The 23,029-nt window shown below is 45.6% G+C and overlaps 1 protein-coding gene across 1 annotated transcript in view; it reads left to right on the top strand.

Annotated features, from left to right (window-relative positions):
• LZTR1 (leucine zipper like post translational regulator 1) overlaps positions 1–23,029 on the top strand; it is a 38,088-nt gene that overhangs the window by 8,965 nt on the left and 6,094 nt on the right. The window contains exons 10-15 of the mRNA XM_074528339.1: positions 14,478–14,588; positions 15,761–15,853; positions 16,752–16,847; positions 17,915–18,098; positions 19,846–20,015; positions 21,796–21,952. Coding sequence (XP_074384440.1) covers positions 14,478–14,588; positions 15,761–15,853; positions 16,752–16,847; positions 17,915–18,098; positions 19,846–20,015; positions 21,796–21,952 — 811 coding nt within the window. The remainder of the gene's footprint in view (positions 1–14,477; positions 14,589–15,760; positions 15,854–16,751; positions 16,848–17,914; positions 18,099–19,845; positions 20,016–21,795; positions 21,953–23,029) is intronic.

Below are 23,029 nucleotides of genomic sequence, written 5' to 3'. Positions count from 1 at the left end.
GTGAAGGCACTGCAGCTGAGGTCACAGTGGGTGTAGGGTATGAGCTGCTCTGCAGGAGGAGATGCTGTGTCTGTGTGTGTGTGTCTGTCTGTGTGTGTCTGTGTGGGTGTGTGTGTGTGTCTGTGTGTGTGTCTGTGTGTGTGTGTCTGTGTGTGTGTCTGTGTGTGTGTGTGTGTGTGTCTGTGTGTGTGTCTGTGTGTGTGTGTCTGTGTGTGTGTGTGTGTGTGTCTGTGTGTCTGTGTGTGAGTGTCTGTGTGTCTGTGTGTGTGTGTGTGTGTGTCTGTGTGTGAGTGTCTGTGTGTGTGGGGGGGTGTGTGTGAGCACTGCGTGTGTGTGTCTGTTGTGTGTGTCTGTGTGTGTGGGTGGGTGTGGGTGTGTCTGTGTATGTGTCTGTGTGTGTGTGTGTGTCTGTGTGTGTGTGTCTGTGTGTGTGTCTGTGTGTGTGTGTCTGTGTGTGTGTCTGTGTGTGTCTGTGTGTCTCTGTGTGGATGTGTGTGTGGGTGTGTGTGTGTCTGTGTGTGTGTGTGTCTCTGTGTCTGTGTGTGTGTCTGTGTCTGTGTGTGTGGGTGTGTGTCTGTGTGTCTGTGTGTGTGTGTCTGTGTCTGTGTGTGTGTCTGTGTGTGTGCTCTGCACACAGCTGCCCAGCCTGGGTTACACCTCAGACCCTGAGTGTTGCAGGCCTTGGGATCAGGTGCAGAGTCACTGACTGAGCCTGCCCAGGTGTGAAGGGCTCAGCCCCAGAGCCTGGTGGGGTTTGGTGGGTTTGTGTTTGCAGACTCAGCACTGGATGGGCTGGAGAATCCCCCACACACAGAGCTCAAAATTAACCGTGCACTTGGGCCTCCTTGGGAACTGTTATTTGAGCAAAGGATTTCACAGCAGCCTATTTAATGCTTTACAAAGCTGATTTATTGTCACATGAAATTAATAAAGCTGCTTCCTCAACTTTTTAAAGCCACAGTTGCCTTCAGGACTGTAGAACCTGTTCTGCTCCTGCCACTGTTACCGTTTGACATGTGAGGCTTCAGCAGGCCTTGGTTCTTTGGGACACAGTTGCTTATTGCTTCCAGGGGCAGAACTGCTCCTGGCAGTGTTGTAAACCAGCATTATTCCCTGAGTTATCCCCTGCTAAATTTCATTTCAGATTTCAAAGCTCTTTTCTTCGTCTGTCTGTAATCCCAGGTTAGTTGCTTGTGTTGTATTTTGTAGTTTCTTTCTCTGGTAGAGTATCTAGAAACTGATTTGGTAGAAATGGGAGTTGAAACTGGTGCTGTTGAAAGACATGATAGTAAATTTTCCTGAAAGACTGATTAACTGCAGACTTTTGGTGTTTCAAGTGAGTTTTAAATTGTTTTGTGTCTTCTGGAGTCATAACTAGGTAATTTCTCAGTATAATTTTCCTAAAGTTTCCATAAGCTTTTGGCAAAGACTTCTAAAGGTAGCAATGAATCTCTAATACCATCCTGTTCCCTGGACACTCTGAACTTGGATTTTCCTTTTTTATCCATCTCTGTGAATAAAATTACTCATGTTAATTTGAAACAAAGTAGAAGTCAATAAGTGCAATGCTGTCTCAGCACTTGAAGGTTTCTGCTGTGTGTGAAGTGACAGTGACCTCTGTTATTGTGCAGCAGAATGACCTACCTTGACTTTTAGAGCTGGGTTTTTTCCTCTCCACTTGATGGATAGCAGGATTTACCCTCTGCTTGCTCTGTATTATTTGGTATGATCTTAGCAATGCTGCATTACAACATTGCTTGACCACACTGTGGTGAGGTTACTTTCTTACTTGTGGTCATGTGATGCATATCCTTAATTCTTTCTTCTTTTGGATGTTTAGCATGGAATGAGTAAAGCTTCTGGAGTCCACAATAAGGTTTGGTGCTGATTAAGCTATAAATTCAGTGGTGATTGTTACAGTGCTTGGCAAAAGAGATTACAGAAGAGATTGCTTATGGTGAAGGAGAGTCATTACTGCCATTCCAGTCTTGTTCTCTGGACTTAGGCTGCCCTGAGGAGCTTCTCAGGGTGATCATGGAGTGATTTGGACTTTTCAGCCCTATTTGTGCCAGTAGCAGGAGTAGATGTTGGGTGGAACTTGTGTGTCCTCTGCTATCCTGTTATGGCTGGCACAGAAGGTGACAAGTCACACAAGGCTGAAGAATCTCGGGGTTGCTTTCTGGAAAAGGGGGCACAGTTTGGGCATCAATTGCAGCAAAGTGGAGTGAGTACTAGGAAGATCCTAGAGACACTTCCTGACTACAGACAGCAATTGTGTGTCAGGTGCTGCAGGAGCCCTGAGACAGTCTGGCATTTCTGCATTTTGAGTAAACAGGGAGAACAAACCTGGGAATAGATCTGGCAATGGACCTGTTGGAGTTCTGTGCCCAGAGTGCCAGAATTCCTGGTAGTGCCTCACTGTGGGAGGGAGGATGTGAAATGGCTTTTTGAGAAGAGGGCAAACTGAGATGGAACAGGTCAGTACTTCAAAAATAAACCAGGAGCTGCCATTTTATGCTTTAGGATGTCTCCAGAGTGAATAACAGGACATCATTGCTGAGCTACACAATTGCAGTCTGTAACTCCTCAAAGCTATATATAATACATGTACATACACATTGTACAGAGCACACAGAGCTGCTCCCCATCCTTGCTGAGATGATCTTCACACCTGCAGGTTCTCCTTTTCTAAGGCAGCCACAGGAATGTCTTGTCTGAGTCCTTGCCTGCCTGCATACACTGCCAAGGCTTCCTGGCATGCTGGATTTTCTTTCTACAGGGCTACTGAAGGATGTCAAAAACAAGAAATAGATTTTTTTGTTTCCTCGAGTCTTTCTATTAAACTCAAAATATCTTTTACTTTCTGAAGAAGGTTGGAGCAGCATAAAAATCAGCAGGCAGTAAAAGTGCCCTGTGCTGCACAGGTGACAAACACATGTGCACGTGGCAGTCATGGCTTGTGCTGCAGAGAGGAGTGTTCTGCAGGGAATGACAGGAGCTCTGCGTCTGGCAGGGAGCACAGCCCACAGAATCCAAGGGGGTGTTTGGAGCAGCCACTGCTCATAGAGGCAGGGTGTTATGTCAGGAAGAAGAAAATTCTCAAATTCTCCCTCCTCACAGTTCCACCATCTCCCTGTGGCTGCGGGGACTGGCGAGTCATCCATCTCTCCTGAAGTTATGAGGGAAATCTCTAAAACTTGTTCTGGGAAACATTTCAGTCTCACACTTAGGGCTTTCAAAGCCAAGAGCAATAAAAATCTCCAATTTTCAAAGCTCTTAATTTTTCTTTTAATAAGGCAAAAGGGAGGTTAATGTGCTGGTAACCTCCTTGGGCTTACTTGGAGGCTCAGTTTTGGAGGTTTTTCAGACAGATTACAGTGACGTGCTTTGTGGGCAGCTGAGGAAGATTAAAAGGATTTACTGAGTCATCCTCCTGGGGATGAGTCTGCCCCAGTCCCCTGTGCAGGGATTAGTTACACCCCTTGAGGTACCTTCAGGCAAGAGAAACACGTTCCTGTGTGCACAGTGCCCCCCGTTCCTGCAGTCAGCCCCCAACAGGATCTGCCTCACACATGGGCACGGTGCTTATCAAGGTATCATGTTCTGCTGGGAGAGATAAAACTCAGCATTTCACAATCCAGAGGGAAGACTGATACTTTTGGTGTTTATAAATAATGTGCAGTGCTCAGACTTGCATCCTTTTTTAAAAACCTTTTTTAAAAATGTAGGGGCTTCATACCAGTGCCCTTTGCAGGTCTGTGCTCAGTGAACTGGAGAGAGACATCTTGGAAATGTTTGTGTTTATAAGAACCTGCACATCAGAGTACCTGTAGCTAACACTATTGTACAGCTCCACTTCTGTTTGTCAGTTCTGTGTTCATATCCTTTCTGAGGGGTGTTCATTATTACATCCTTTTACAGTATTCTGCCAGAGAAAGCAAAATGCAAATGATGTGGATGATGGGCAGGAGGAATATTTCTGTAACTCACTCACTGGTGAGGAATTGTAACAAGACAGATTTAATGTGACCTGCATTAAGGTGGTATAAAATTGAGTAACGGAAGGAGTTGAAATATGCTTTTTGATTGAGGAGCAGTTACTCTGAACAAACTTATGCCACCAACCTTGAAAGACAGCAAAAAATGACAGCTTTCCTCCAATATTTACTAATTGTCCAGAATTTTGCCAATTACTGATTACAGAAACAGTCCACTCAGGGATTTTGATTTCTTCTTAAGGTGGGTGCCAACAGTCCAAGTTTCAGTTTGGCTGTAGGATACATTTATGAACAGAGTGTGTGGTCTGGGCTCCATGGTTTCCCTTACAGCATCCCTGGAAACAATCACTGCAATTCCCAGTTCTTGTGGGGAGCTGAGAGAGCTCCTGGTGGTCTGAAATGGCTGCAAGTGCTGTGATATTCTTCATTCTACACACAGTGTAGTGCCATTCAGTAACATAAATACATGATCCTTGTGTGTATATCCAGTACAATATCTCCCCATGCTGTGTTTGCAAACAGGGAGGATGTTCAGAGAAGAGTGATTGAAGATGGGAAGCCCAGTGTGACCAACTATGAATTGAAGTCTCTTTCAGGTGTAGGAAATTAAATCTTCCCTGGCTTACCTGGGGAACAGAGGGTTTTTAATCTATCAGTGAAAGATAAAACAAGATCCAGCCACTTCAAGTTGAAACTAGAAATATCCAGACTGAAAAAGAAAGGAAAACAAATGTTTACAAATTGTAAAGAATGACAGTAATTATTTACTGGAACATTTTATCTGGGTTTTTTTTTTGTAAAGTCTTCATTACACTTAAACCAGGATTTGATATTTTTAAAAGGAATGTTTTCCTCAAAACAATCTCAATTTCAGTACCTCTTCACAGAAATTTGGTAGGTTGGTGTATTCAGGAAGTCAAATTAAGATCCCAAAAGTGCTATTGTGGTTATTGGATTTTTGAATGCATGCCACATGCCAAGAGAAGCAAATGGTTGGTCACTGGATTTCTGTCAGCTCTTGTCAGATTTCAATATATGATGTTTTGTGATGTGTTCCTTGGATTTGGCTGGAGTTTGCCTTGTTCTTCAAACTGCCTCATCCCCTCTGATGAATTATACATTAACATTGCTCTTTAAATTTGCAACTGATATATACTAAAACAATTTGAAAGGAAATAACATTTACTATTATTACAGCTGTAAATAAATTACAGAGCAGCCTCATACCCTGACCTTTGTGGTTATGCTGCCACGTGTTTGGATGTCATTGTTAATGGATTTACCTTCCTGTTTCCATTCTGTGCTCTTCAGTGAATGCCAAATGGAAAAAGCTCATCCTCAGTGTAGAGCACAATTGCAAAGGATGTCTCTGTTGCATCCCCTGTCACTTATCATAACCACAGCTGATAATGCTACAAGCTTTTGTTATTATGACTTTTTTTCTGTGTATGGTGATTTAACCCAGACCCCCCTGTGCTGGGCTGATCCCCAGGGGGCAGCAGGGCAGGGGGGATTCTGCCCCTGGGCCCTGCTCAGGTGAGGCCCCACCTGCAGAGCTGCCCCAGCCCTGGGGCCCAGCACAGGAAGGAGCTGGAGCTGCTGGAGAGAGCCCAGAGGAGGCTACGGAGCTGCTCCAGGCCTGGAGCCCCTCTGGGAGAGCTGGGGGTGCTCACCTGGAGAAGAGAAGGCTCTGGGAAAAACTCAGAGCCCCTTCCAGTGCCTAAGGGAGCTCCAGGAGAGCTGGAGAGGGAATGGGGACAAAGGCCTGGAGGGACAGGACAAGGAGGGAATGGTTTCCCACTGCCAGAAGGCAGGGTTAGATGGGATGCTGGGAAGGAATTTTTGGCTGTGGGGTGGCACAGGTGCCCAGAGCAGCTGTGGCTGCCCCTGGATCCCTGAAAGTGTCCAAGGCCAGGCTGGACAGGGCTGGGAGCAGCCTGGGATGGTGGAAGGTGTCCCTGCCATGCAGGGATTGGAACAAGATGAGCTTTAAGGTCCCTTCCCACCCAAACCCTCCTGTGATTCTGTGCTTTTGCTAAGGTGTAGGTTTCTTTCTACCTTCTTTCTTCAATCCCTGACAGTCTCTTTCTGTATTAATGGCTCCATATTAGGAAGTGGTGCTTACAGAGGTGATCCTCTGCTTTTCATCATTCTTAAGCTGCAATAGATCCATTTATGTTGACCATGTAGTTATGGCAATCTCAATAAATAAACTGCAGACAAAATATTTTTTGCTTTCTGGCATTAGTGTAGTGTTGAAGATTTCATAAGATGTCTTGAGTAGTCTACCAGAAGAAATCTCTAAGAACAGGCTGGAATTTTTTTTCTCTCAGAAACAGAATAAGCATTGTTGACACTATGTGGGGCAAAGGAATGGAAATAGCCTTTGAAGAGGTTCATTCTGTGTGTTTGGGATGGAGCTTTTATTCCCTGTTTTCTTGTCTGTACCACCAAAGAGGAAAAGTAAAAGCTAAGTTTCCATCTTGGATGTAAATTAAATTTCTGTTGTAACAAGAGCACAGCTGAGCTCCCAGCCCTGCAACATGTTAAACTACAGGATGAAGTCTTAGAATCACAAAAGCAAGTGGATTGGAAGGACTTCCGAGGTTTTGAATCCAGGTCTGGTTGAGGCAGGCTGCTCAGGGCATTGTCCATCCCATTCCATTCCATTCCATTCCATTCCATTCCATTCCATTCCATTCCATTCCATTCCATTCCATTCCATTCCATTCCATCCCATCCCATCCCAGTCCATCCCATCCCATCCCAGTCCATTCCATCCCATCCCAGTCCATCCCATCCCATCCCATCCCATCCCATCCCATCCCATCCCATCCCATCCCATCCCATCCCATCCCATCCCATCCCAGTCCATCCCATCCCATCCCATCCCATCCCATCCCATCCCATCCCAGTCCATCCCATCCCATCCCATCCCATCCCATCCCATCCCATTCCATCCCATCCCATCCCATCCCATCCCATCCCATCCCATCCCAGTCCATCCCATCCCATCCCAGTCCATCCCATCCCATCCCATCCCATTCCAGTGTATCTCCTGGGTTAGAGATCCAGCAGCCTCTCCTGGCTTCCATCCAGTGCTTGTCCACTCTCATGATCAAAGACATTTTCGTCTCACACTAAGAAAGACCTTCCTGTGCTGATTTGGGTCTGCTGGCTCCTCTCTTCCCTCTGGGCAGCTCAGAGGAGCAGCTCTGAGTTCCCTGCAGGAAGGTGCCTCCTTTGCCTTCTCTCCTCTCAGCATCCTGGGCTCCAGCCCCTGATCACAGCCCTGATGTTGGTGTCCCTGCTCTGGATTTGTGTAGGTCAGTGCCTCTGTGTACTGGGGATCCCAGAGTGCTTCAGCTGGGGATTGAAAAGGGTGAGTAGAGGAGGACAAGTCCCATCCCTGAGCCTGCTGAACAGCTGAGGGCTGCTGGCTGTGCTGCCAGAGGATGCTGCTGAGCCTCTGCAGCTCCCTGTCCCTCACATCTGTGTTCTGGACAGCCAGTCCCCAGCCTGTGCCATTGCAAGGAATGACTCTCCTGGGGACAGCACTTGGCAGAACCTCCTGAGGTGCCCATCAGCCCATTTTCCAGCCTGGCTAAGTCCTTTGGAATATCAGCCTCCAGCATTTCAACTGCTCCAGACAATTTGCTATCTAGCATAGACTTGCTGAGAATGCAGTGCCCTCCTATAACCCATGAAGCATTTTGAAGGGGGTGATCAGGTTAGTCAGGAAAAATCTGCCCTTGGTAAATCCTTGCTGACTGGTACCAGTCACCTCTTTCATGTGGTACAAGTGGCTTCCAGGGAGATTTTCTGTATAACTTTATTGGGACAGCAGTGCAGTTGCCTGGTCCATGGTTAGCTGTGTTCCCAAAGTTCATACTAGGCCAGATTTTTTAAATTAATAGGTACTTTTGGGTTATAAACAGCACTTTGGTTACTCTTGGGTACCTGCAGTGATAAACTGGATGAGTCCATTGCCATAATCTGTAAGGAATGACAGCCCAAGGAAAGGCCCAGTAAAGGAGCAACAGCCTATGGAAAAGCTCAGTAAAATCCTTCAGCATTTGCCTGCTTCTCTTCATTTGTAGAGCTGCATGTCTTGAAGTTCACTCTAACATGTGTCTGTTCCAATTTTGTCTGAAAGCAGAGATTGTCTGCACACAGCATGGGAAAACATTTTAAATCCTTAAACCTCCTTGAACCTAAAGACAATCCAAAGCTCTGTCTGTCCATCTGTCTGAGTGTGATGCTGTTGCCTGGTGTAACAGTGTGGAAACATCTCAGGTATCAACAGCTCCCAATCTCCCACTGGTGACAGCTCATTTGGACCTTTTGTAGCTTGGTTTTCTTCCAGTTTCAGAGAAAAATAGATAATTCTTTTACCTTTTAGTTTATGTTGGTTCACCAGGTTGGTTTGTTGATGGCTTTAGGTCTTATTTCATTTTGGCTTTGAGCTTTTAATGATACTGAAGGATAGAGAGGCTCATTGATGTTCCTGGGTTGGGAAAGAAATCTGCATTTTGAGTTCAGTGCAACAATTTCCTTCCATCATACCTGCTCATTCATAGCTAAGTGTGAGGAAAATGAACATTTACACAGTTATAAATCTATTCTGTAAATGTAAGAAGGCTTCTGAGGAGCTGGGAGTAAGAAAGGAGAACGTTTAAACAGCTGCAGAGGATTTGATTTTAGCAATGTCCTAGTATTGCCCATAATGTTGAAATTTCTATCACCAAAAGCACTGAAGCACATTAAAATGTTCTGAGAAAGGAGTCAGAGAGGGAAGATAAGCACTGCAACAGCACAAGCAGTCACAGCCTGCAATAGCAGCATAGCTAATGCATTCCTCACAGCCAGGAGAGTGAATCTCACTACAAGGAGGTTGAATTTTGTCCCTTACCCAGTTCTGCTGCCTGTCCAGAAGAGCTGGGTGAGCCATGGCTCTGTGTGCTGCCAACCTGCCAGCTGAGAAAGGGCTTTGCTTCATCCTCTTCCACTGTGTCAGTCAGCTTTGACATAAAACACGGGTTGTCACTTTGGGGTGATCCATCTGGCCTGTATTTTCATCAAGACAAAATGTGGGAAGGGTGTCTCAGACTTGGGAATAGCTGATGGATATTCCCTCTTCACCATCTTAGCTTGTGATCTGTGTTTTGCCTGTGAGCAAACCCCTCAGCTCCTCATCCTCATCCCTGGCAGTGTCCATTGCCAGGCTGGACAGGGAAAGTGTCTCTGTCCAGTGGAACAAGGTGAGCTTTAAGGTCCCTCCCAGCCTGAGCCAGTCTGAGATTCTGTGATTTGTGAAGAGCCATTGGGAAGAAGAGGGCAAACAAAAGCAGCTAATGCAAAAGATTTCATTGCTGGATGTCTCTGTCATTGCACAGACGTTGAGGAAACCACACAGCTACAATGTTCATGGTTCAGTCACAGTGATGGGCTCCAAGCAGGACCAGAGAGCTTTCTCTGGACTGACCCTGCATGTTCTGGGTACACAGGGATCATCTTCTGGAGCTTCAGCTGCAGAGGGCTGCTCCTGTCCAGCCTCTCATGCTTCCCATCTATACTTTTACACACTTTTGTTTTTAAACCTTATAACCAGGTGTCCTACCCAGCAGTGGCTGAGAGGGTTTCTGCCCCAGAGCAAGCTCCCACTGTGCCCTCGAGAGAATGGGGTTTAAAAAAGTCTTGGGATGTATTTGGTTGAGATTTAGCATAGCAACAGTAAAACAAAGACCTACAGCAGACTCAGAGGTAAATAAAGAAACACTTGAAAGTGAAAAAGACTTTAAAAATGGAAATTAAACCTATTATAGGAGAGAGAAATTCCACTTTCATATATGCCTTTTCTTCTCCACTCCTTTTTTCCCCTTTGCAATTTCTCATGAGCTATTTAACTTAAGCTGTAATCCAAGAACCATTTAAGCCTTGGCTCTGCATGTGCAAGTTCTAAATTGCACAGAGCAGGCTACTATTGACCCCTGAGTGGAAATGATTCATTTTGCTTCTTTCACCATTTAATTTTACTTTACATTACTTCAACTTAATTTATTAAGGACTTCAAGCTAAGCTGAATATATTCCTGGTGAGATCAAAATTTAAATCAATGAGTTTATGAAGGGGTTTGCACAGGTATTACTGAGTTTATTTTAAAATATATGTGTTCAGGCCCAGAGGTGATGCTCAGGGCTGTAATCTCACCTATTTGAATGATTGCTGGTGCTCTGGCACAGGGAGAGGCAACTTTAATGCACAGCTTTGGGAGTCAGATTAGAAGCCTGATGAGCAGCACAGGACAAACTCCATTTGTGCAGTCTGGACAGGCTACAGTGTGAGTCTGAGCACAAGAAATGAGAGGAAAAAAGATTTGTGAAATGTTTTTGTTTTGAAAATGATGGCTTGAGTCATGCCAGCAGTGTGGAAGGGTGTACTGAAAGGGAAGCAAAGGTGGCCAATGAGCTCTGCTTTTGAAAGCAAAGATTCCAGCTTGTGAAGATCCTCAGATGCAAATCTCATTAACCTTAAATACAGAAAGCACTCCAGCAGATGAAACAGGGTGATGTGCTCAGAGAGGGGTGCCAGCCCCCATCACTGGAAGTGTCAGGATTGAATCCAGAATTTCTTCTGTCAGGCACTGCTAGTAAAGTAAGGAGATCACATGGATGGAGAGGTAAGTACAGGATCTAGAGCTGACAAATACAGTCAGATTGGCAGTGCCTGTGATTTTTAGCATTCCTGTATGTAACAGGAATGAGAAAGACAAATCCCTTTGGATTCACACAGGACCATCTGGACTTGTGCCAGCAAATGACATTAGAGTCATAGAATTACAGAACTGGTAGGGTTGGAAAAGACCTTCAAGATAATCAAATCACCCATCCAGCACTGCCACATTCACCTCTAATCCATATCCCCCAGTGCCATGCACCTTTTGAACACTTCCAGGGATGGTAACTCTGTCACTGCCCTGAGCAGCCTGGGCCAATGTTTACAACCCCTTTAAGGAGAAAATGTTCCTAATACCCAACCTAAACCTCCCTGCTGCAATTTGAGCCATTTCCTCTCATCCTTTCTGACCATCCTGGCTAGCAAAGTAGAAGGTATTTTGTAGCTGTTTCTTACAAATTCTGCCTGGGGTGAGTGTATTCAGCAGCTGGATTTGGCAGCCTGGGAGATTTCCCAGTGAAAATTCCAAGATAAGGGCGGGTTCTGGGTGTCTGGTATTGGTGGATGAGGATGGGATGCACAACAGCTGTTTGTGCTCCTGAGCTCTGTTAACCTGTCTTTCCTCCTGAATCTTTCCTTGAGGGCCCAGCTTTCCTTCCTTGCACTGGAACAAAGCTGCTGTGGCCAAACCCTTGCTCCTGGCAGGGCTGAGCATTGTTCCCCATGCAGGTGGCACCAAAATGTCACTTGCAACGTTGCCATCTCCACGTGGGGGTTTGTGCTGGCCTGAATTCTGCTCTGATTCAATAAAACAAACACCCTGAAACTCTCAGCTGCACAATGTTTGGAGAACTGGACATGGCCTTTTCTGTTCCAAGCTGTCATTCCATGTTTAACATTTCTGTCTTTAAAAATGTGGTCTGTGTATTTAGAAAGTAAAGTTGTTTGATTACTTAAGTTATTAGTAACTGCAGAGCTCTGGTTCCTTGGCCAGTACCAACCATTACAAAAGAAAAATCATCATTACAGCATTCCATAGAGATTGTTGGAGCTGAGTATGATGTGACTGGCAAGTGCATCTTACTTGGTTAAATATTCAGGTGGTTCATGTTTGCTTTCTGGCACCAGTTGTTTCAAAGCTGTAAGGCTTTTTGATTGTAGAAAAAGTGGTTGTTAAATTCAATGGCAGCTTAAAAAATTAAATACTAGAGAATTTTGAGAATTATTTTAATTAAAAGCAAAACTAAAATATTATTTATTTAGAAAAAGTGGAAAATTACCTGAATAAGTCTAAAGCAGGTGGGCTGCATTTGAGCTCTCTAGAACAGTTCTTTTTGTTTGGTTTTGGTTGCAGTTAGTTGTGAGGAAGATGTTACAGTACAGCTAACACCAGCCTGCCTAGCTCTGTGGGAATGCATCTTGGCAAGCAAACTGGTTACTTTGGGATGAGGTTGGAGCTCCAGTTGATGAGGGTGACAGATGTATTTTTAACCCATTATAATGTGGTTGATTATTTCAATCAGTACATCTAATTTGGTTAATGAGATTATTGCTAAGAACAAGCAGAGGCCATGGAAAATAGATTGTATTTGACAGTAATCTCATCCTTTTCAGAGAGGCATGGAACTGGGTCCAGGCAGGGATGTACTGACAGATCGGTGTTATTCCATAACCCATCACAGTATTTATTAGAGCTAACTCTGCAGTTTCCTTGATAAAGTATCCATGAAACATGCTGGATACAGAAGGCATCTTGTTTATCCAGAGGAATCCAGAGGGTTTGTTAAACTGGCACAGGCAAATGTGCCTTTCAGGTGAGCAAGCCTGTGGTTTGTACATCTGAGAAAAATACCCATGTCCTAGTTACTGACTGGGGGATTGTCTCCTTAAAAGCTGTAGTTTGAGGAGAAGAACAAGTCATGGAAAGTGTGGTGAGTAACAGGCTAAATGAGGCTCTTGTGTGATACTGTGGTGAGAGGGGTGAGTTGGTGGGAATGGAACTGCCAGTCAGCATGCTTTCCTGGAAAATCTGCCTCTCCAGATAAACATAATCTTGTTTCATGTTTGACTTTACTTGAGTGGTGTCTATAAATATGTACAAGAAGCCAAGATTTCTTATACCAGAGGGCTTTTTATTTTGTAGGCAAAGATTTAATGAGATTTACTGCCTGGAAGACGAAAAGCCTGATCAAACTAGAGGGATAAAAAAAAAGAAGTTTCTCTCACCACTTGAAGGCTTTCTGTGAGCTCTCAGTGAGATATGCTGATGTGTTCACACACCTTTGTGTAGCCTCAGAAGAAATGAGTAAAAATGCTGCAGTCTGTGTTCTGCAGGAGGGTCATGGTGGCTTTGGCTTGTAGTGACTCTTCAAAAATCACCCAAAGTGCAGCTCTGAGGTGGGGTTTGTTGCAGGGATGGTGTGATCCCTCAGCCCTATAAATAGCTGCAGTGTGGGGGGCTTTTCTTTCTGTGGAGGTGGAGGATGGAGAGCAGAGCTGTGGCTCTGAGGTGCCAGCTCTGCCCACAGCGCCAGCCTTGGGCTCCTGTTCAGCACTGGGCATTCCTGGGGCCTCAACCAGATGGTTCAGCCCTTCAGCTGGGGGGGAGGTGGGCACTCACAGGCCTGGGGCTCCGTCCTGCTGAGGTAGATGAGCACTCACCCTTCAAGTTCTGACAGCATTTGGAATAAACACAGTGCTCACATTTGCAGAATCTGCTTATTTCTAGAAGTATGTGTGGGGTTTATGTGGGAAATGACATTGGCTTTAATTTTGTAAATGATGCATTTTGTAGCTGCCACGATGGATAGAGCTGTGTAGGTACCACTGTGGTTAGAAGGTGCAGTGAATGCAGTTCTTAAATGTGACTGGACAATACGTTCTAGACATGCTAGGAAACAGCAAATGTCAGTCATAGGATGCAAGTGAGTGTGTGTGTGTGTGTGAGTGTTTGTGCAAGTGTGTGTGTTTGAGTGTGTGTGTCTGAGTGTGCTTCTGTGTGTGCATGTCTGAGTGTGTGTGTAACTATGAGCGTGTGTGAGAGAGTGTGTGAATGTGTGTCAGTGTGCATGTGGGTGTGTGTGAATGTGCATGTCAGTGTGTCTGAGTGAGTGTGTGTGTGTTTGTGTGTGTGTTTATGTGTGTGTTTGTGAGTGTCTATGAGTGTGTGTTTGTGAGTGTGTGTGTATTTGTGTGTGTGTGTGAGTGTGCTTCTGTGTGTGCATGTCTGAGTGTGTGTGTAACTATGAGCATGTGTGAGAGTGAGTGTGTGTCAGTGTGCATGTGGGTGTGTGTGAATGTGCATGTCAGTGTGTCTGAGTGTGTGAGTGTGTGTGTGTTTATGTGTGTGTTTGTGAGTATGTGTGTATGAGTGTGTGTTTGTGAGTGTCTGTGTGTGTTTGTGTGTCTGCGTGTGTGTGTGTGTGTTTGTGAGTGTGTGTGTGTATGAGTGTGTGTGTGTGTGTGAGTGTGTGTATGAGTGTGTGTGTGTGTTTGTGAGTATGTGTGTATGAGTGTGTGTGTGTGTGTGTGTGTGTGTGTGTGTGTGTGTATGAGTGTGTGACCCTGGGCTGCATTGGTTTGTCCTTGCAATGCCAAGGTTGCAGGTTCAATCCTCAGTCACTTTAACAGTTGGACTCGGCAATCCCTGTGTGTTCCTTCCAATTCAGATATTCTGTGATTCTCCCTTTTCACTGTTGATCTTTAATAGCACATCCTTTTTCCTGCCAGAAGAATAGGCTTTTATTTATTACCTTGCCTTTTTTGTCCTTTTCTTTCTGTTTATTCCCTGTTTTCTTTCCCCAGTTACCCAGTGGGAGACTCTTCCATGCAGCAGCAGTTATCTCAGATGCCATGTACATCTTTGGTGGCACAGTGGACAATAACATCAGAAGTGGAGAGATGTACAGGTTCCAGGTAATTTGCTGATAAACTTACTCACTTCCACACCAGTTCCACATGAGTCCTGTTTGTGGAGTGTCTGGTTTAGCTCACCACAAGTTCCATGGCATTTAGTCCATGTCCTTCTTGCAGGCATTCTCTGCATTCGTATTCAGCTTTCAAAGGTCGATGTCTGTCTTTAAAATCTTTTGAGAAATGTTATTTGGACAGATATTTTGGTAAGGTCAAGCCCTCTAGTGTCTTCTGAAGTCCTACAGAGATCATGACAATTTTGACAAATCATTGGAAAGTGTAGCAGATGGGATTTGAATTATTATTTCATTAAAATTGGCTGTTCCTCCTCATGTGCTGTCCTGTTCAGGGCCCTGGGGCAGACTGTTTTGTGTTGTGGTTTTATCTCCATGCAGCTCTCCCACTCTCATCTGACATAGCTATGGGAATTGAAACTTAAATTCAGGATACTCTAGATTAAATCCCACATACAGTCAAGTCTATTTTTATTGCATGGCACCCTCAGACAAGTCCTGAGAGCAGGTGAGACTCCCAGCCTCCAGATCCTCATGTCTGGAAGTTGTGATGAGACACAGTTCTTCTGTGTTACACGGTGTTATCTGTCCTTAACCTCACCCTGGGGGAAGCCCTTGCATGTGTTTGGTTTGTTTGTGACATTCTACTTTATGTGTTACACTGAGGCTGAGTTAGTAACAGAATCCAGTGATTGCAGATGTAACCTTGGCACTTTTGGTTATAGAATCATAGAATCAGGAATGTCCTGAGCTGGAAGGACCCACAGGGACCATCCAGTGCCACCCCTGCCCTGCACAGACCCCCCAACAATCCCACCCTGGGCATCCCTGGCAGCGCTGCCCAAACACTCCTGGAGCTCTGGCAGCCTCGGGGCTGTGCCCATTCCCTGGGGAGCCTGGGCAGTGCCAGCACCCTCTGGGGAAGAGCCTTTCCTGATACCCAGCCTGACCCTGCCCTGACACAGCTCCAGCCCTTCCTTGGTCCTGTCCCTGCTCAGATTGAGCAGAGATTGAAGCTGTCCCTCCACTGCCCCTTGTGAGGAAGCTGCAGACCCTGAGGGGATCAGACCTCAGGCTCCTCTGCTTCCAAGTGATGTGAGATTTGAAGTTTATATAGCCACTGAAATTAATTCTATCTTCTGTGGGGTTTTATTTTTTTAGTTTTCTTGTTACCCTAAATGCACTCTCCATGAAGACTATGGAAGGCTGTGGGAAAACAGACAGTTCAGTGACTTGGAGTTTGTTTTGGGAGAGGTGAGTAGAATTTATTGGAGAGGTGCCAATGGGGGTGTTACTGTGTGTGTGGTGTGTTTGCTGGGAAAAAGCAAATTGTGCAGTGGTTGTGCCAGAAACCTTGGGAATGAATCACTGGTGAACTGTCTGCCTGGTTTATTAAGTTTCACTGATCCAGATAAATTTTTAAAGCTGCAATGGAGAAGAAACTTTTTAACTGAGAAGATCTGTCACTGACTTAACCTGAATTTATCAAAACATGTTATACAGAGTTGCAATATGAAAATTTACCAATGGCCTCTGTACTCCCAGGTCCCAGTTGCCTTCCTAGGAAGGCAGGTCAATGTTTTGCAAACCCATTATCATTTCAATAGCCATTTTTAATTACTGAAATAAAGGAGAATGAGAAAAAGCAGTACAGGGGAATGGTTCTCTATAATGCAAACAGTTAAAACGTTTAACAGAGAACAGGTTTCCTGAAGATAAACATGAGAAATTTGAATTTACCTGCATTCCTTTTGCAAAAAGGAAAAGTCAGAAAAAGCTTTGCAAAGCTCAGAGAACAGATCCTCAACAACAGGTGAAATAAATTATGGCAAACAATAGCAAAACCATACTGTTATTTTGAACAGGGAAAATTAAACAGAAGGTCAGATGTAAGAATAAAAGGCACTGTATGTGACACAGCAGCTTCCACTCAGTGGATGTGCCACAGGCTCTTTCCCAAATGGTATTTGCCATCAGCCTTTGGGGAAATGGGTGTTGAATTTCGTCTGCATGTGCAGAGCAGATGTAGGGCTGCCTTTAACTTGAAATGTATCATAACCTGGGGTTCAGCCCAGGTTTCTGTGACTTCTGCCATCTGCCATCACCATGTGATTTAGAAGCTGACTGTGATTTCTGCCTTGGCCTTTGGCAGAAGGAGGAGCGAGTCCGAGGGCACACGGCAATCGTCACCGCTCGCTGCAAGTGGCTGAAAAAGAAAATCATGCAGGCCAGGGAGAGGGTGAAACAGGTGAGTGTTTTGGAAAAGTAGCCTTGTAGCAAGGTAAGGCTTTTTGTGCCCAGCTTTGGGAATAAGGTTGTCAGGAGAAAAGTAGTATCTGTTGAGACAGCTGGAGGACAGGAGCAGTGTCTGATGCTAAGGTGCTCTTGAGCAAGTAAAATAAAGATCATTAGTATTAACTAAGGCTACTGGATGTGTATCAGGAGTGTAACATGGAGGAGCCAGAGTTAATCCAGTTATCTGGATTTGACAGTGTGGTTCTTGGAAGCTCTTGTAGCTGTCTGAGGTCTAATCTTGTGGAATGCCCCAGAGAGGCGTGAGTACCCTTCTCTGTGGGGGTGGTAGAGCTGTGTCATGGGGATGGCCCACAAGATCAGACAGATTAGAGGGAAGAAAGGCAATGCTGAGGGTTTCAGCTGCCTCTCTTCCCTTAACTTCTGTATTTTTTTACTTTTTCCAGAGGTGAAAGTCTGGTGCCTTCCAATCATTGTCATTTAATTTTGACTACTTCCATCTTTTCAGCAGCAAACATTTAATGGCTTTTGGGGGGATAGTAGCACACGATCTGCAGTAAGATGTGGATGCCTCACTGCCCCCCAGTTAATTGTTTTGCCACTGGAAAGGCTGTGGGAAAAGGCTGTCAAAGTGAAACTTGAAGTAACAGAGTGCTTTAAAATACTTCTGTGCAGCACTTTGTGCTCTGCCTTTGCAGGGCAGGGTTTGTGGAACCTACTCCCACCTGTCCCTCCTTCACAGAGTGGGGCAGAAATGTGAATTCAGTGCATTCTGTGGGCAGAAATGTGAGTTCAGTGCAGTTCATTCCTCCCTTGCTGTGATGTCCTGCTTCTGACCTGTATGCAGGAGCTTCCTTGTGTTCTCATCCATGTGTGTCCCAGGATATGGAGCAGTAAGTCTAAGACATGAATTCCTTGTTATCTCCAAGATAATCCTGAAGCTAAAGAGATCTTGACTCTTGGAGAATGTGGAGTAAGGAGAAGGATCCTGTGCTTTGGTGGTAACTTGTGTGAACTGGCACAGGCTTGTGCCATGTTTGGGTGGTCTTTGTGTTTCACTAGAAATCAAAGCAGGACATAGAAGAGGAGGGACACAGCACGTGCCCGAAGGATGGCATTGGTGGCAATGTCAGGCTGTGCCGGCTGCAGCCACTGCTGGAGGTGCCCATCCGAGAGGCCGAGGCGCAGCCCTTCGAGGTGCTGATGCAGTTCCTGTACACGGATAAGATCAAGTATCCCCGCAAAGGTAGGGGGGCAGGGGGAGCCAACGCTGCCCTGGGGAGGGGAGGGGGCAAATGTGTTCAGAAACAGCAGCATCCAGCATTTGCAGCTGATTACTCCTTCATTACTAACTGAGATTAAACAAAAAGCAGATTTTTATCAGAGAGTACTAACTATGCTTTTTTTTCCCCTAATTCTTTTCAAATATCAAGGAAGAACAAGTTACTGATCATTCCAAAAGGTGTAAAAAACCCTAACAAACAAAAATATTGTGGTATTTTGAACATCACAGCATCCTGCTTGGAAGGACCGTGTATCTTATCCTGGCTTGGCTTATTTCCTTTTTCTGATATTGTTTTGATCCATTTTAAACTGAGCCCACACAGAAAGGTGTGCAAGCCAGTATTTATCACCTGTTAAAAATCCAATCTGAAGGAATGCCTCAAGAAAGGAAAAAATCCTTTTGGTGCATTCATTGATGTTCTAGGAGTTAAAAACACTTGTAGGTGAGGAATTAACAGCCAGAGATCTTGCAGCTTCCACACAGGGAATCCAGCTGCTGGCTGTGTGAGTGGTGAGGGCTGTGGGCAATGGGAGAGGGGATGGATACAACTGGATGCAGCAGGAACTCCAGCTGCTGGGGCTGGGGAAGCTGCAGCCATGGGGGCTGGTGGAGTACAGTGAGGTACAGCTGTCCTAGCACTGAACTTTGCTTCAGCTTCACTCTGAGAGCTTTGCTTTCTGCAAAGATAATTCTCAGGAAAAAAGTGATACATGTCCATTTGGGCCAAGGCTCTCCCTGTGAGGAGGCCACTCTGGGAATGATCCCACTGGCTGGGGGTGAGGGAGCTGCTCCTGGGTTCTGCTGACGTTGCCAGATCCTGCTCCCAGCCATTCACTGATCTCAGAACCTTGGGACAGCCTCAGGCCAAGGGAAGGCTTGGACCCCTGAGCTCTTCCATTGTTACAGGCTGCCCAGGCAGCCTGCCCCTCTTCCCCAGCCCATGAGGGGCTCTCCCTGGTGCTCCCCCTTCTGCCCTGCCCTGCCCATTTGTATTCCCAGTAGCTCCTCTGAGCTCAGAGAGCAGCACCCTGGGGAGCCATCCCGAGGCTGAGCTAATGGAATTGGGCATGCTCATCAAATGGGATTTTCCAATTAGCCACAGGGAAGGCATGTGACATGTGAGAGGGCTTTTCTCTATTAAAAAGTAGTTAGAGCAGATGGGCAGAGATCTCCTGTGAGGAAAGCAAAGGCCATGGGGGATTGTTCCTTGAGTTGGTGTCCCAGTAGCCCCATTGCAGTGCCTACAAGGGTCTCCTCTGCCAGGTCTGTGCAGGCTGAAGCACGGAGTGAAAGCCCAGAGTACCTTCATCAGGGTCTGTCACAATCAGGGAGCTGATTGTTAACACTGTGTAAACCCCAAGGACTCTGGCAGGGCTGTTGGCAGCTGGGCACTGAGAAATTGGGCTGCAAGCTCTGGGCCTTGAGAGGGATTTTAGAGAATCGCTTCACTTTCTTTGGAGGGTTTCAAAAAATTGTGATCCAGATTGTCACAAAATCTTTGTCTTTTGCATGCTTCAAATTTGAACCTCATCTTCTAGTATTGATTCAGATTTTACCTAACCAGGAATGGAATTCTTTCCTCTATAAAAATATCCAGCCACTGCCTGTTCTGCTATTGCAATTGCTCCAGGTGATTTAAAAAATACTTTCAGAAGGGTTCATCTCTGTTCTGTGGGCTCTCCAGCAGTTTTCCCTCTTGCAATTTCAGGTCATGTGCAGGATGTGTTACTCATTATGGATGTGTACAAGCTGGCCTTAAACTTCAAGCTCTCTCGGCTGGAACAGCTCTGCCTTCAGTACATTGAAGCATCTGTGGATCTGCAGAATGTGCTCATTGTGTGTGAGAATGCTAACAAGCTTCAGCTGGATCAGCTAAAGGTAATCACATTCTGCATACAAAGTAACTGATAAGAAATTTTTAAAAAGGAAATTATGTAATTAACATTTGGCCAAAGGTATCAGCTTTTGCAAATTCATCGTTCCTTTAATTACAGTTGCTTGAGTATATTTAGCATGGGGTGTCCTACAGTGGCTTGTGATATTATGTAGGCTTTTTCAATACATGCTCAGTATTTTTGCATATCTGCTTTGTAGAATGTCAAGGGCAGAGTGACTTTGGCTCCTCATCAGTTCACTCTTGCTGCAGCAAGATGGAACCAGTGCATTTCCTGCTCTTGCTGTGTTACATATACTGACACTGCACATAGGTTCTTTCATTTTCTAGAATGAAAAACTAAACTCTGTTCTCAGGCTTTGCACTGAAAAACAAAATGTGCCAGTGATTCTGTGTCTGTGGTGGGTGAGAGGCTCTGGGGTGCTGGGTGACAATCAGGGTGGAGCTGACCCCTGCCTGCAGGCCAAGAGGTGCTGGCTGTGCTGACCCCGAGCCAGCTCTGCTGAGCCTGCAGGGAAGCAGCTCCTGGCCCAGCCCCAGAGGCAGAGCAGGGCTGTGCAGTGCTTGCTGAGGGTGTTCAGCCTGTGCACAGCAGGGACTGCATTGCTGGTGGCTGCAAGCACAGAGGCTGCAGAAAGCAGTGTGCAGCACTTCCTCACGCTGGGTGTGCTCTGGATTTGGGAGAGGAAATGCCTCCAGGAGGAAGCAGCAGGGCCAGCAGCACTCTGTAAATGCTGGCACAGCCTTTGGTGCATGGCATCGTGGTGCCATCAGCTGCCCAGAAGCTCAAGCATTGGTGCCCCCACCTGCCCTGGCCACCTCTGCAGTGCCAGAGGCTCTTGCACAGGGCTCCAGTTGGGCAGGATCACCCTGAGCTGGCATCCTGTCTGCTCAGGTGCTCATTAGTCCTCATGGGTGGGTCCTCTGTAGAAAGCTGTCCTTTCTGGAATCCCAGTCATGGTTTAAAATGTTTCACAGGTGAGTCCTGACAGATTCACCTTTGGATCCCAGGTGGAATAAACTGCCAGAAACAGACAGTAGTAATGATTCTTTGGGTGAACTTGTACCCACCTTATGGTGAGCTGGTGTAGATTGTATTTATTGCTTATAAAAGTGGAATGAGGGGAAATAAAGTGCCTTTTTTTGGTCTCTAACTGTTAGCATTAGGTCTGGTTCATTTGTTACCTTTTCACCACACTGATTTTTGTAAGAAGTTTATTGCACAAGAGCCTTCCAGAGCTCTTGAACTCTTTGCTGCATTTGTGGAAAAGGTTCAGGCAAAACCCACAAAATTCCTTTTACTTTCCTGTAAGCTCTTTGGACCCTTGATGGAGAGTGTCAAGAGTTAAGATCTCTTCACCCTTTTAATTAAATTTTGGTGTCTAATTATGTTAAAAGTTACTATGAGGTAGCAACCAATCTTCATTATCTCCGTGAAGTTTGCTGTATCTCCTGAGATTCCTGTTTTAAAAAGCTTTGGAACAGCTCAATGGGCAGTTAATCTCTTCCTCGTTAATATTTCTAGTCAAATTTTTCTAGATGCTTAGAATTGTCCTGAATTTTCTGTTCAAGGAGGAGCCTAAAAGGTCTTTCAGGAAGGATGAGGATATCACTGTTGGATAGTTCCAGCTGCAGGATCCCTGTGGAGGTTCAAAGGGAAGGATGGTTGATGGCATGTGTAACATGTAAGATTTATGGGATGCTCCAAGATGACTTCAAACAATAAGCCATCAATTTCTTAATTAATATTGGTGTATTTTTAAGGAACACTGCCTGAACTTTGTGGTGAAGGAATCCCATTTTAATCAAGTCATAATGATGAAGGAGTTTGAGCATCTTTCTTCATCCCTGATCGTGGAGATTGTGCGGAGGAAGCAGCAGCCTCCTGTCCGAACCCACTCTGAGCAGCCCCTGGACATAGGTAACCTCCCAACAGCCTCAAGGGCTCACTCCAGCTGCTGCTGTGGCTTTGCTCATGGCTTGTTCAGCCTGGGCAGGTGTGGGAAGCAGCCCCTGCAGCCCAGCAGCTCCCAGTTGGGATAAGTGCTCAGGCTCTCTCCTGAGAGCACAACAGTTCTGTTCCCAGTGAGGTTCAGTCAGAACAGTGTCCCATCAATGTACATGGGATTGTGTTCTTGCAATAAACCATCCTGATCCTGTTCAGAGACACGAGAGAAGGAGCAGAAGGGTGTAAAGAATGAGCCACAAAAGGCAGTGGACAGTCACTGTAAGTGGCTGTAGGGTGGCAGAGCTGAGCAGGGAATCAGGCTGCTTGAAGGGGTTCACCAAGGAGGAGGATCTTGTGAATGAGGCACTGCTCTGTGTGCCCGTGTGAAAGGAACAGGAGGTATGGAGGAGAAGAGAAAGATGTGATTTGCAGCTTTATTGTGAAATTCATCAGGAGCTGATTTGGGACTAGTCTTACTCAACATTTTAACATCCTGACACACAACGCAAGGAATGTAATAATGAAATTTTCTAAGGCCACAAAGTTCAGAGGCATTGGCAGTGTTGGTGTGGAGTGCTGCACAAAAATAACTGGGAACTGAAGAGAAAGAGAAGGAAGCTTGTCCTGGAAGGTCAAGTAGAAAGGCTTTGTCTGGCCTTTGTCCCAGGGGGGTGAGGTGCACTGGCTGGGAAGGTGGCACAGCCAGTTCTGTATCCAGAGCTAGAATGGTGTGAGAGAGCCAAACATTAAAAACTGAAAGATGAACTTTGAAAATATGAGTGAGTTTGGAGCAGACTTGGATGTGCTCTATTTCTCAGATGGGTATTTACAAAGGTTGATTAAAATATTGGATAAAAGAAGCTTTTGTTGCTGATTTGGGAAGATTTTTCATTAAGACACAAAATGTTATATTCCTTGTGGTTGGAAATAGTGCAAAGGGAGGGGGAAAATCAGCTTTCATATCTATAGAGAGCATCTGTCAGTGTGGCCACAGCTGGAGTTCGCTGTCAGTGCAGAAAGCAGAGCTGACAGGTTTGGTGCTGGGAGGGG

Source organism: Zonotrichia albicollis, chromosome 28, assembly GCF_047830755.1.
Source record: "Zonotrichia albicollis isolate bZonAlb1 chromosome 28, bZonAlb1.hap1, whole genome shotgun sequence".
Lineage (NCBI taxonomy): Eukaryota > Metazoa > Chordata > Aves > Passeriformes > Passerellidae > Zonotrichia > Zonotrichia albicollis.
The sequence above is the reverse complement of the archived record's forward strand: the minus strand, read 5'-3'. Positions and strand labels throughout refer to the sequence as shown.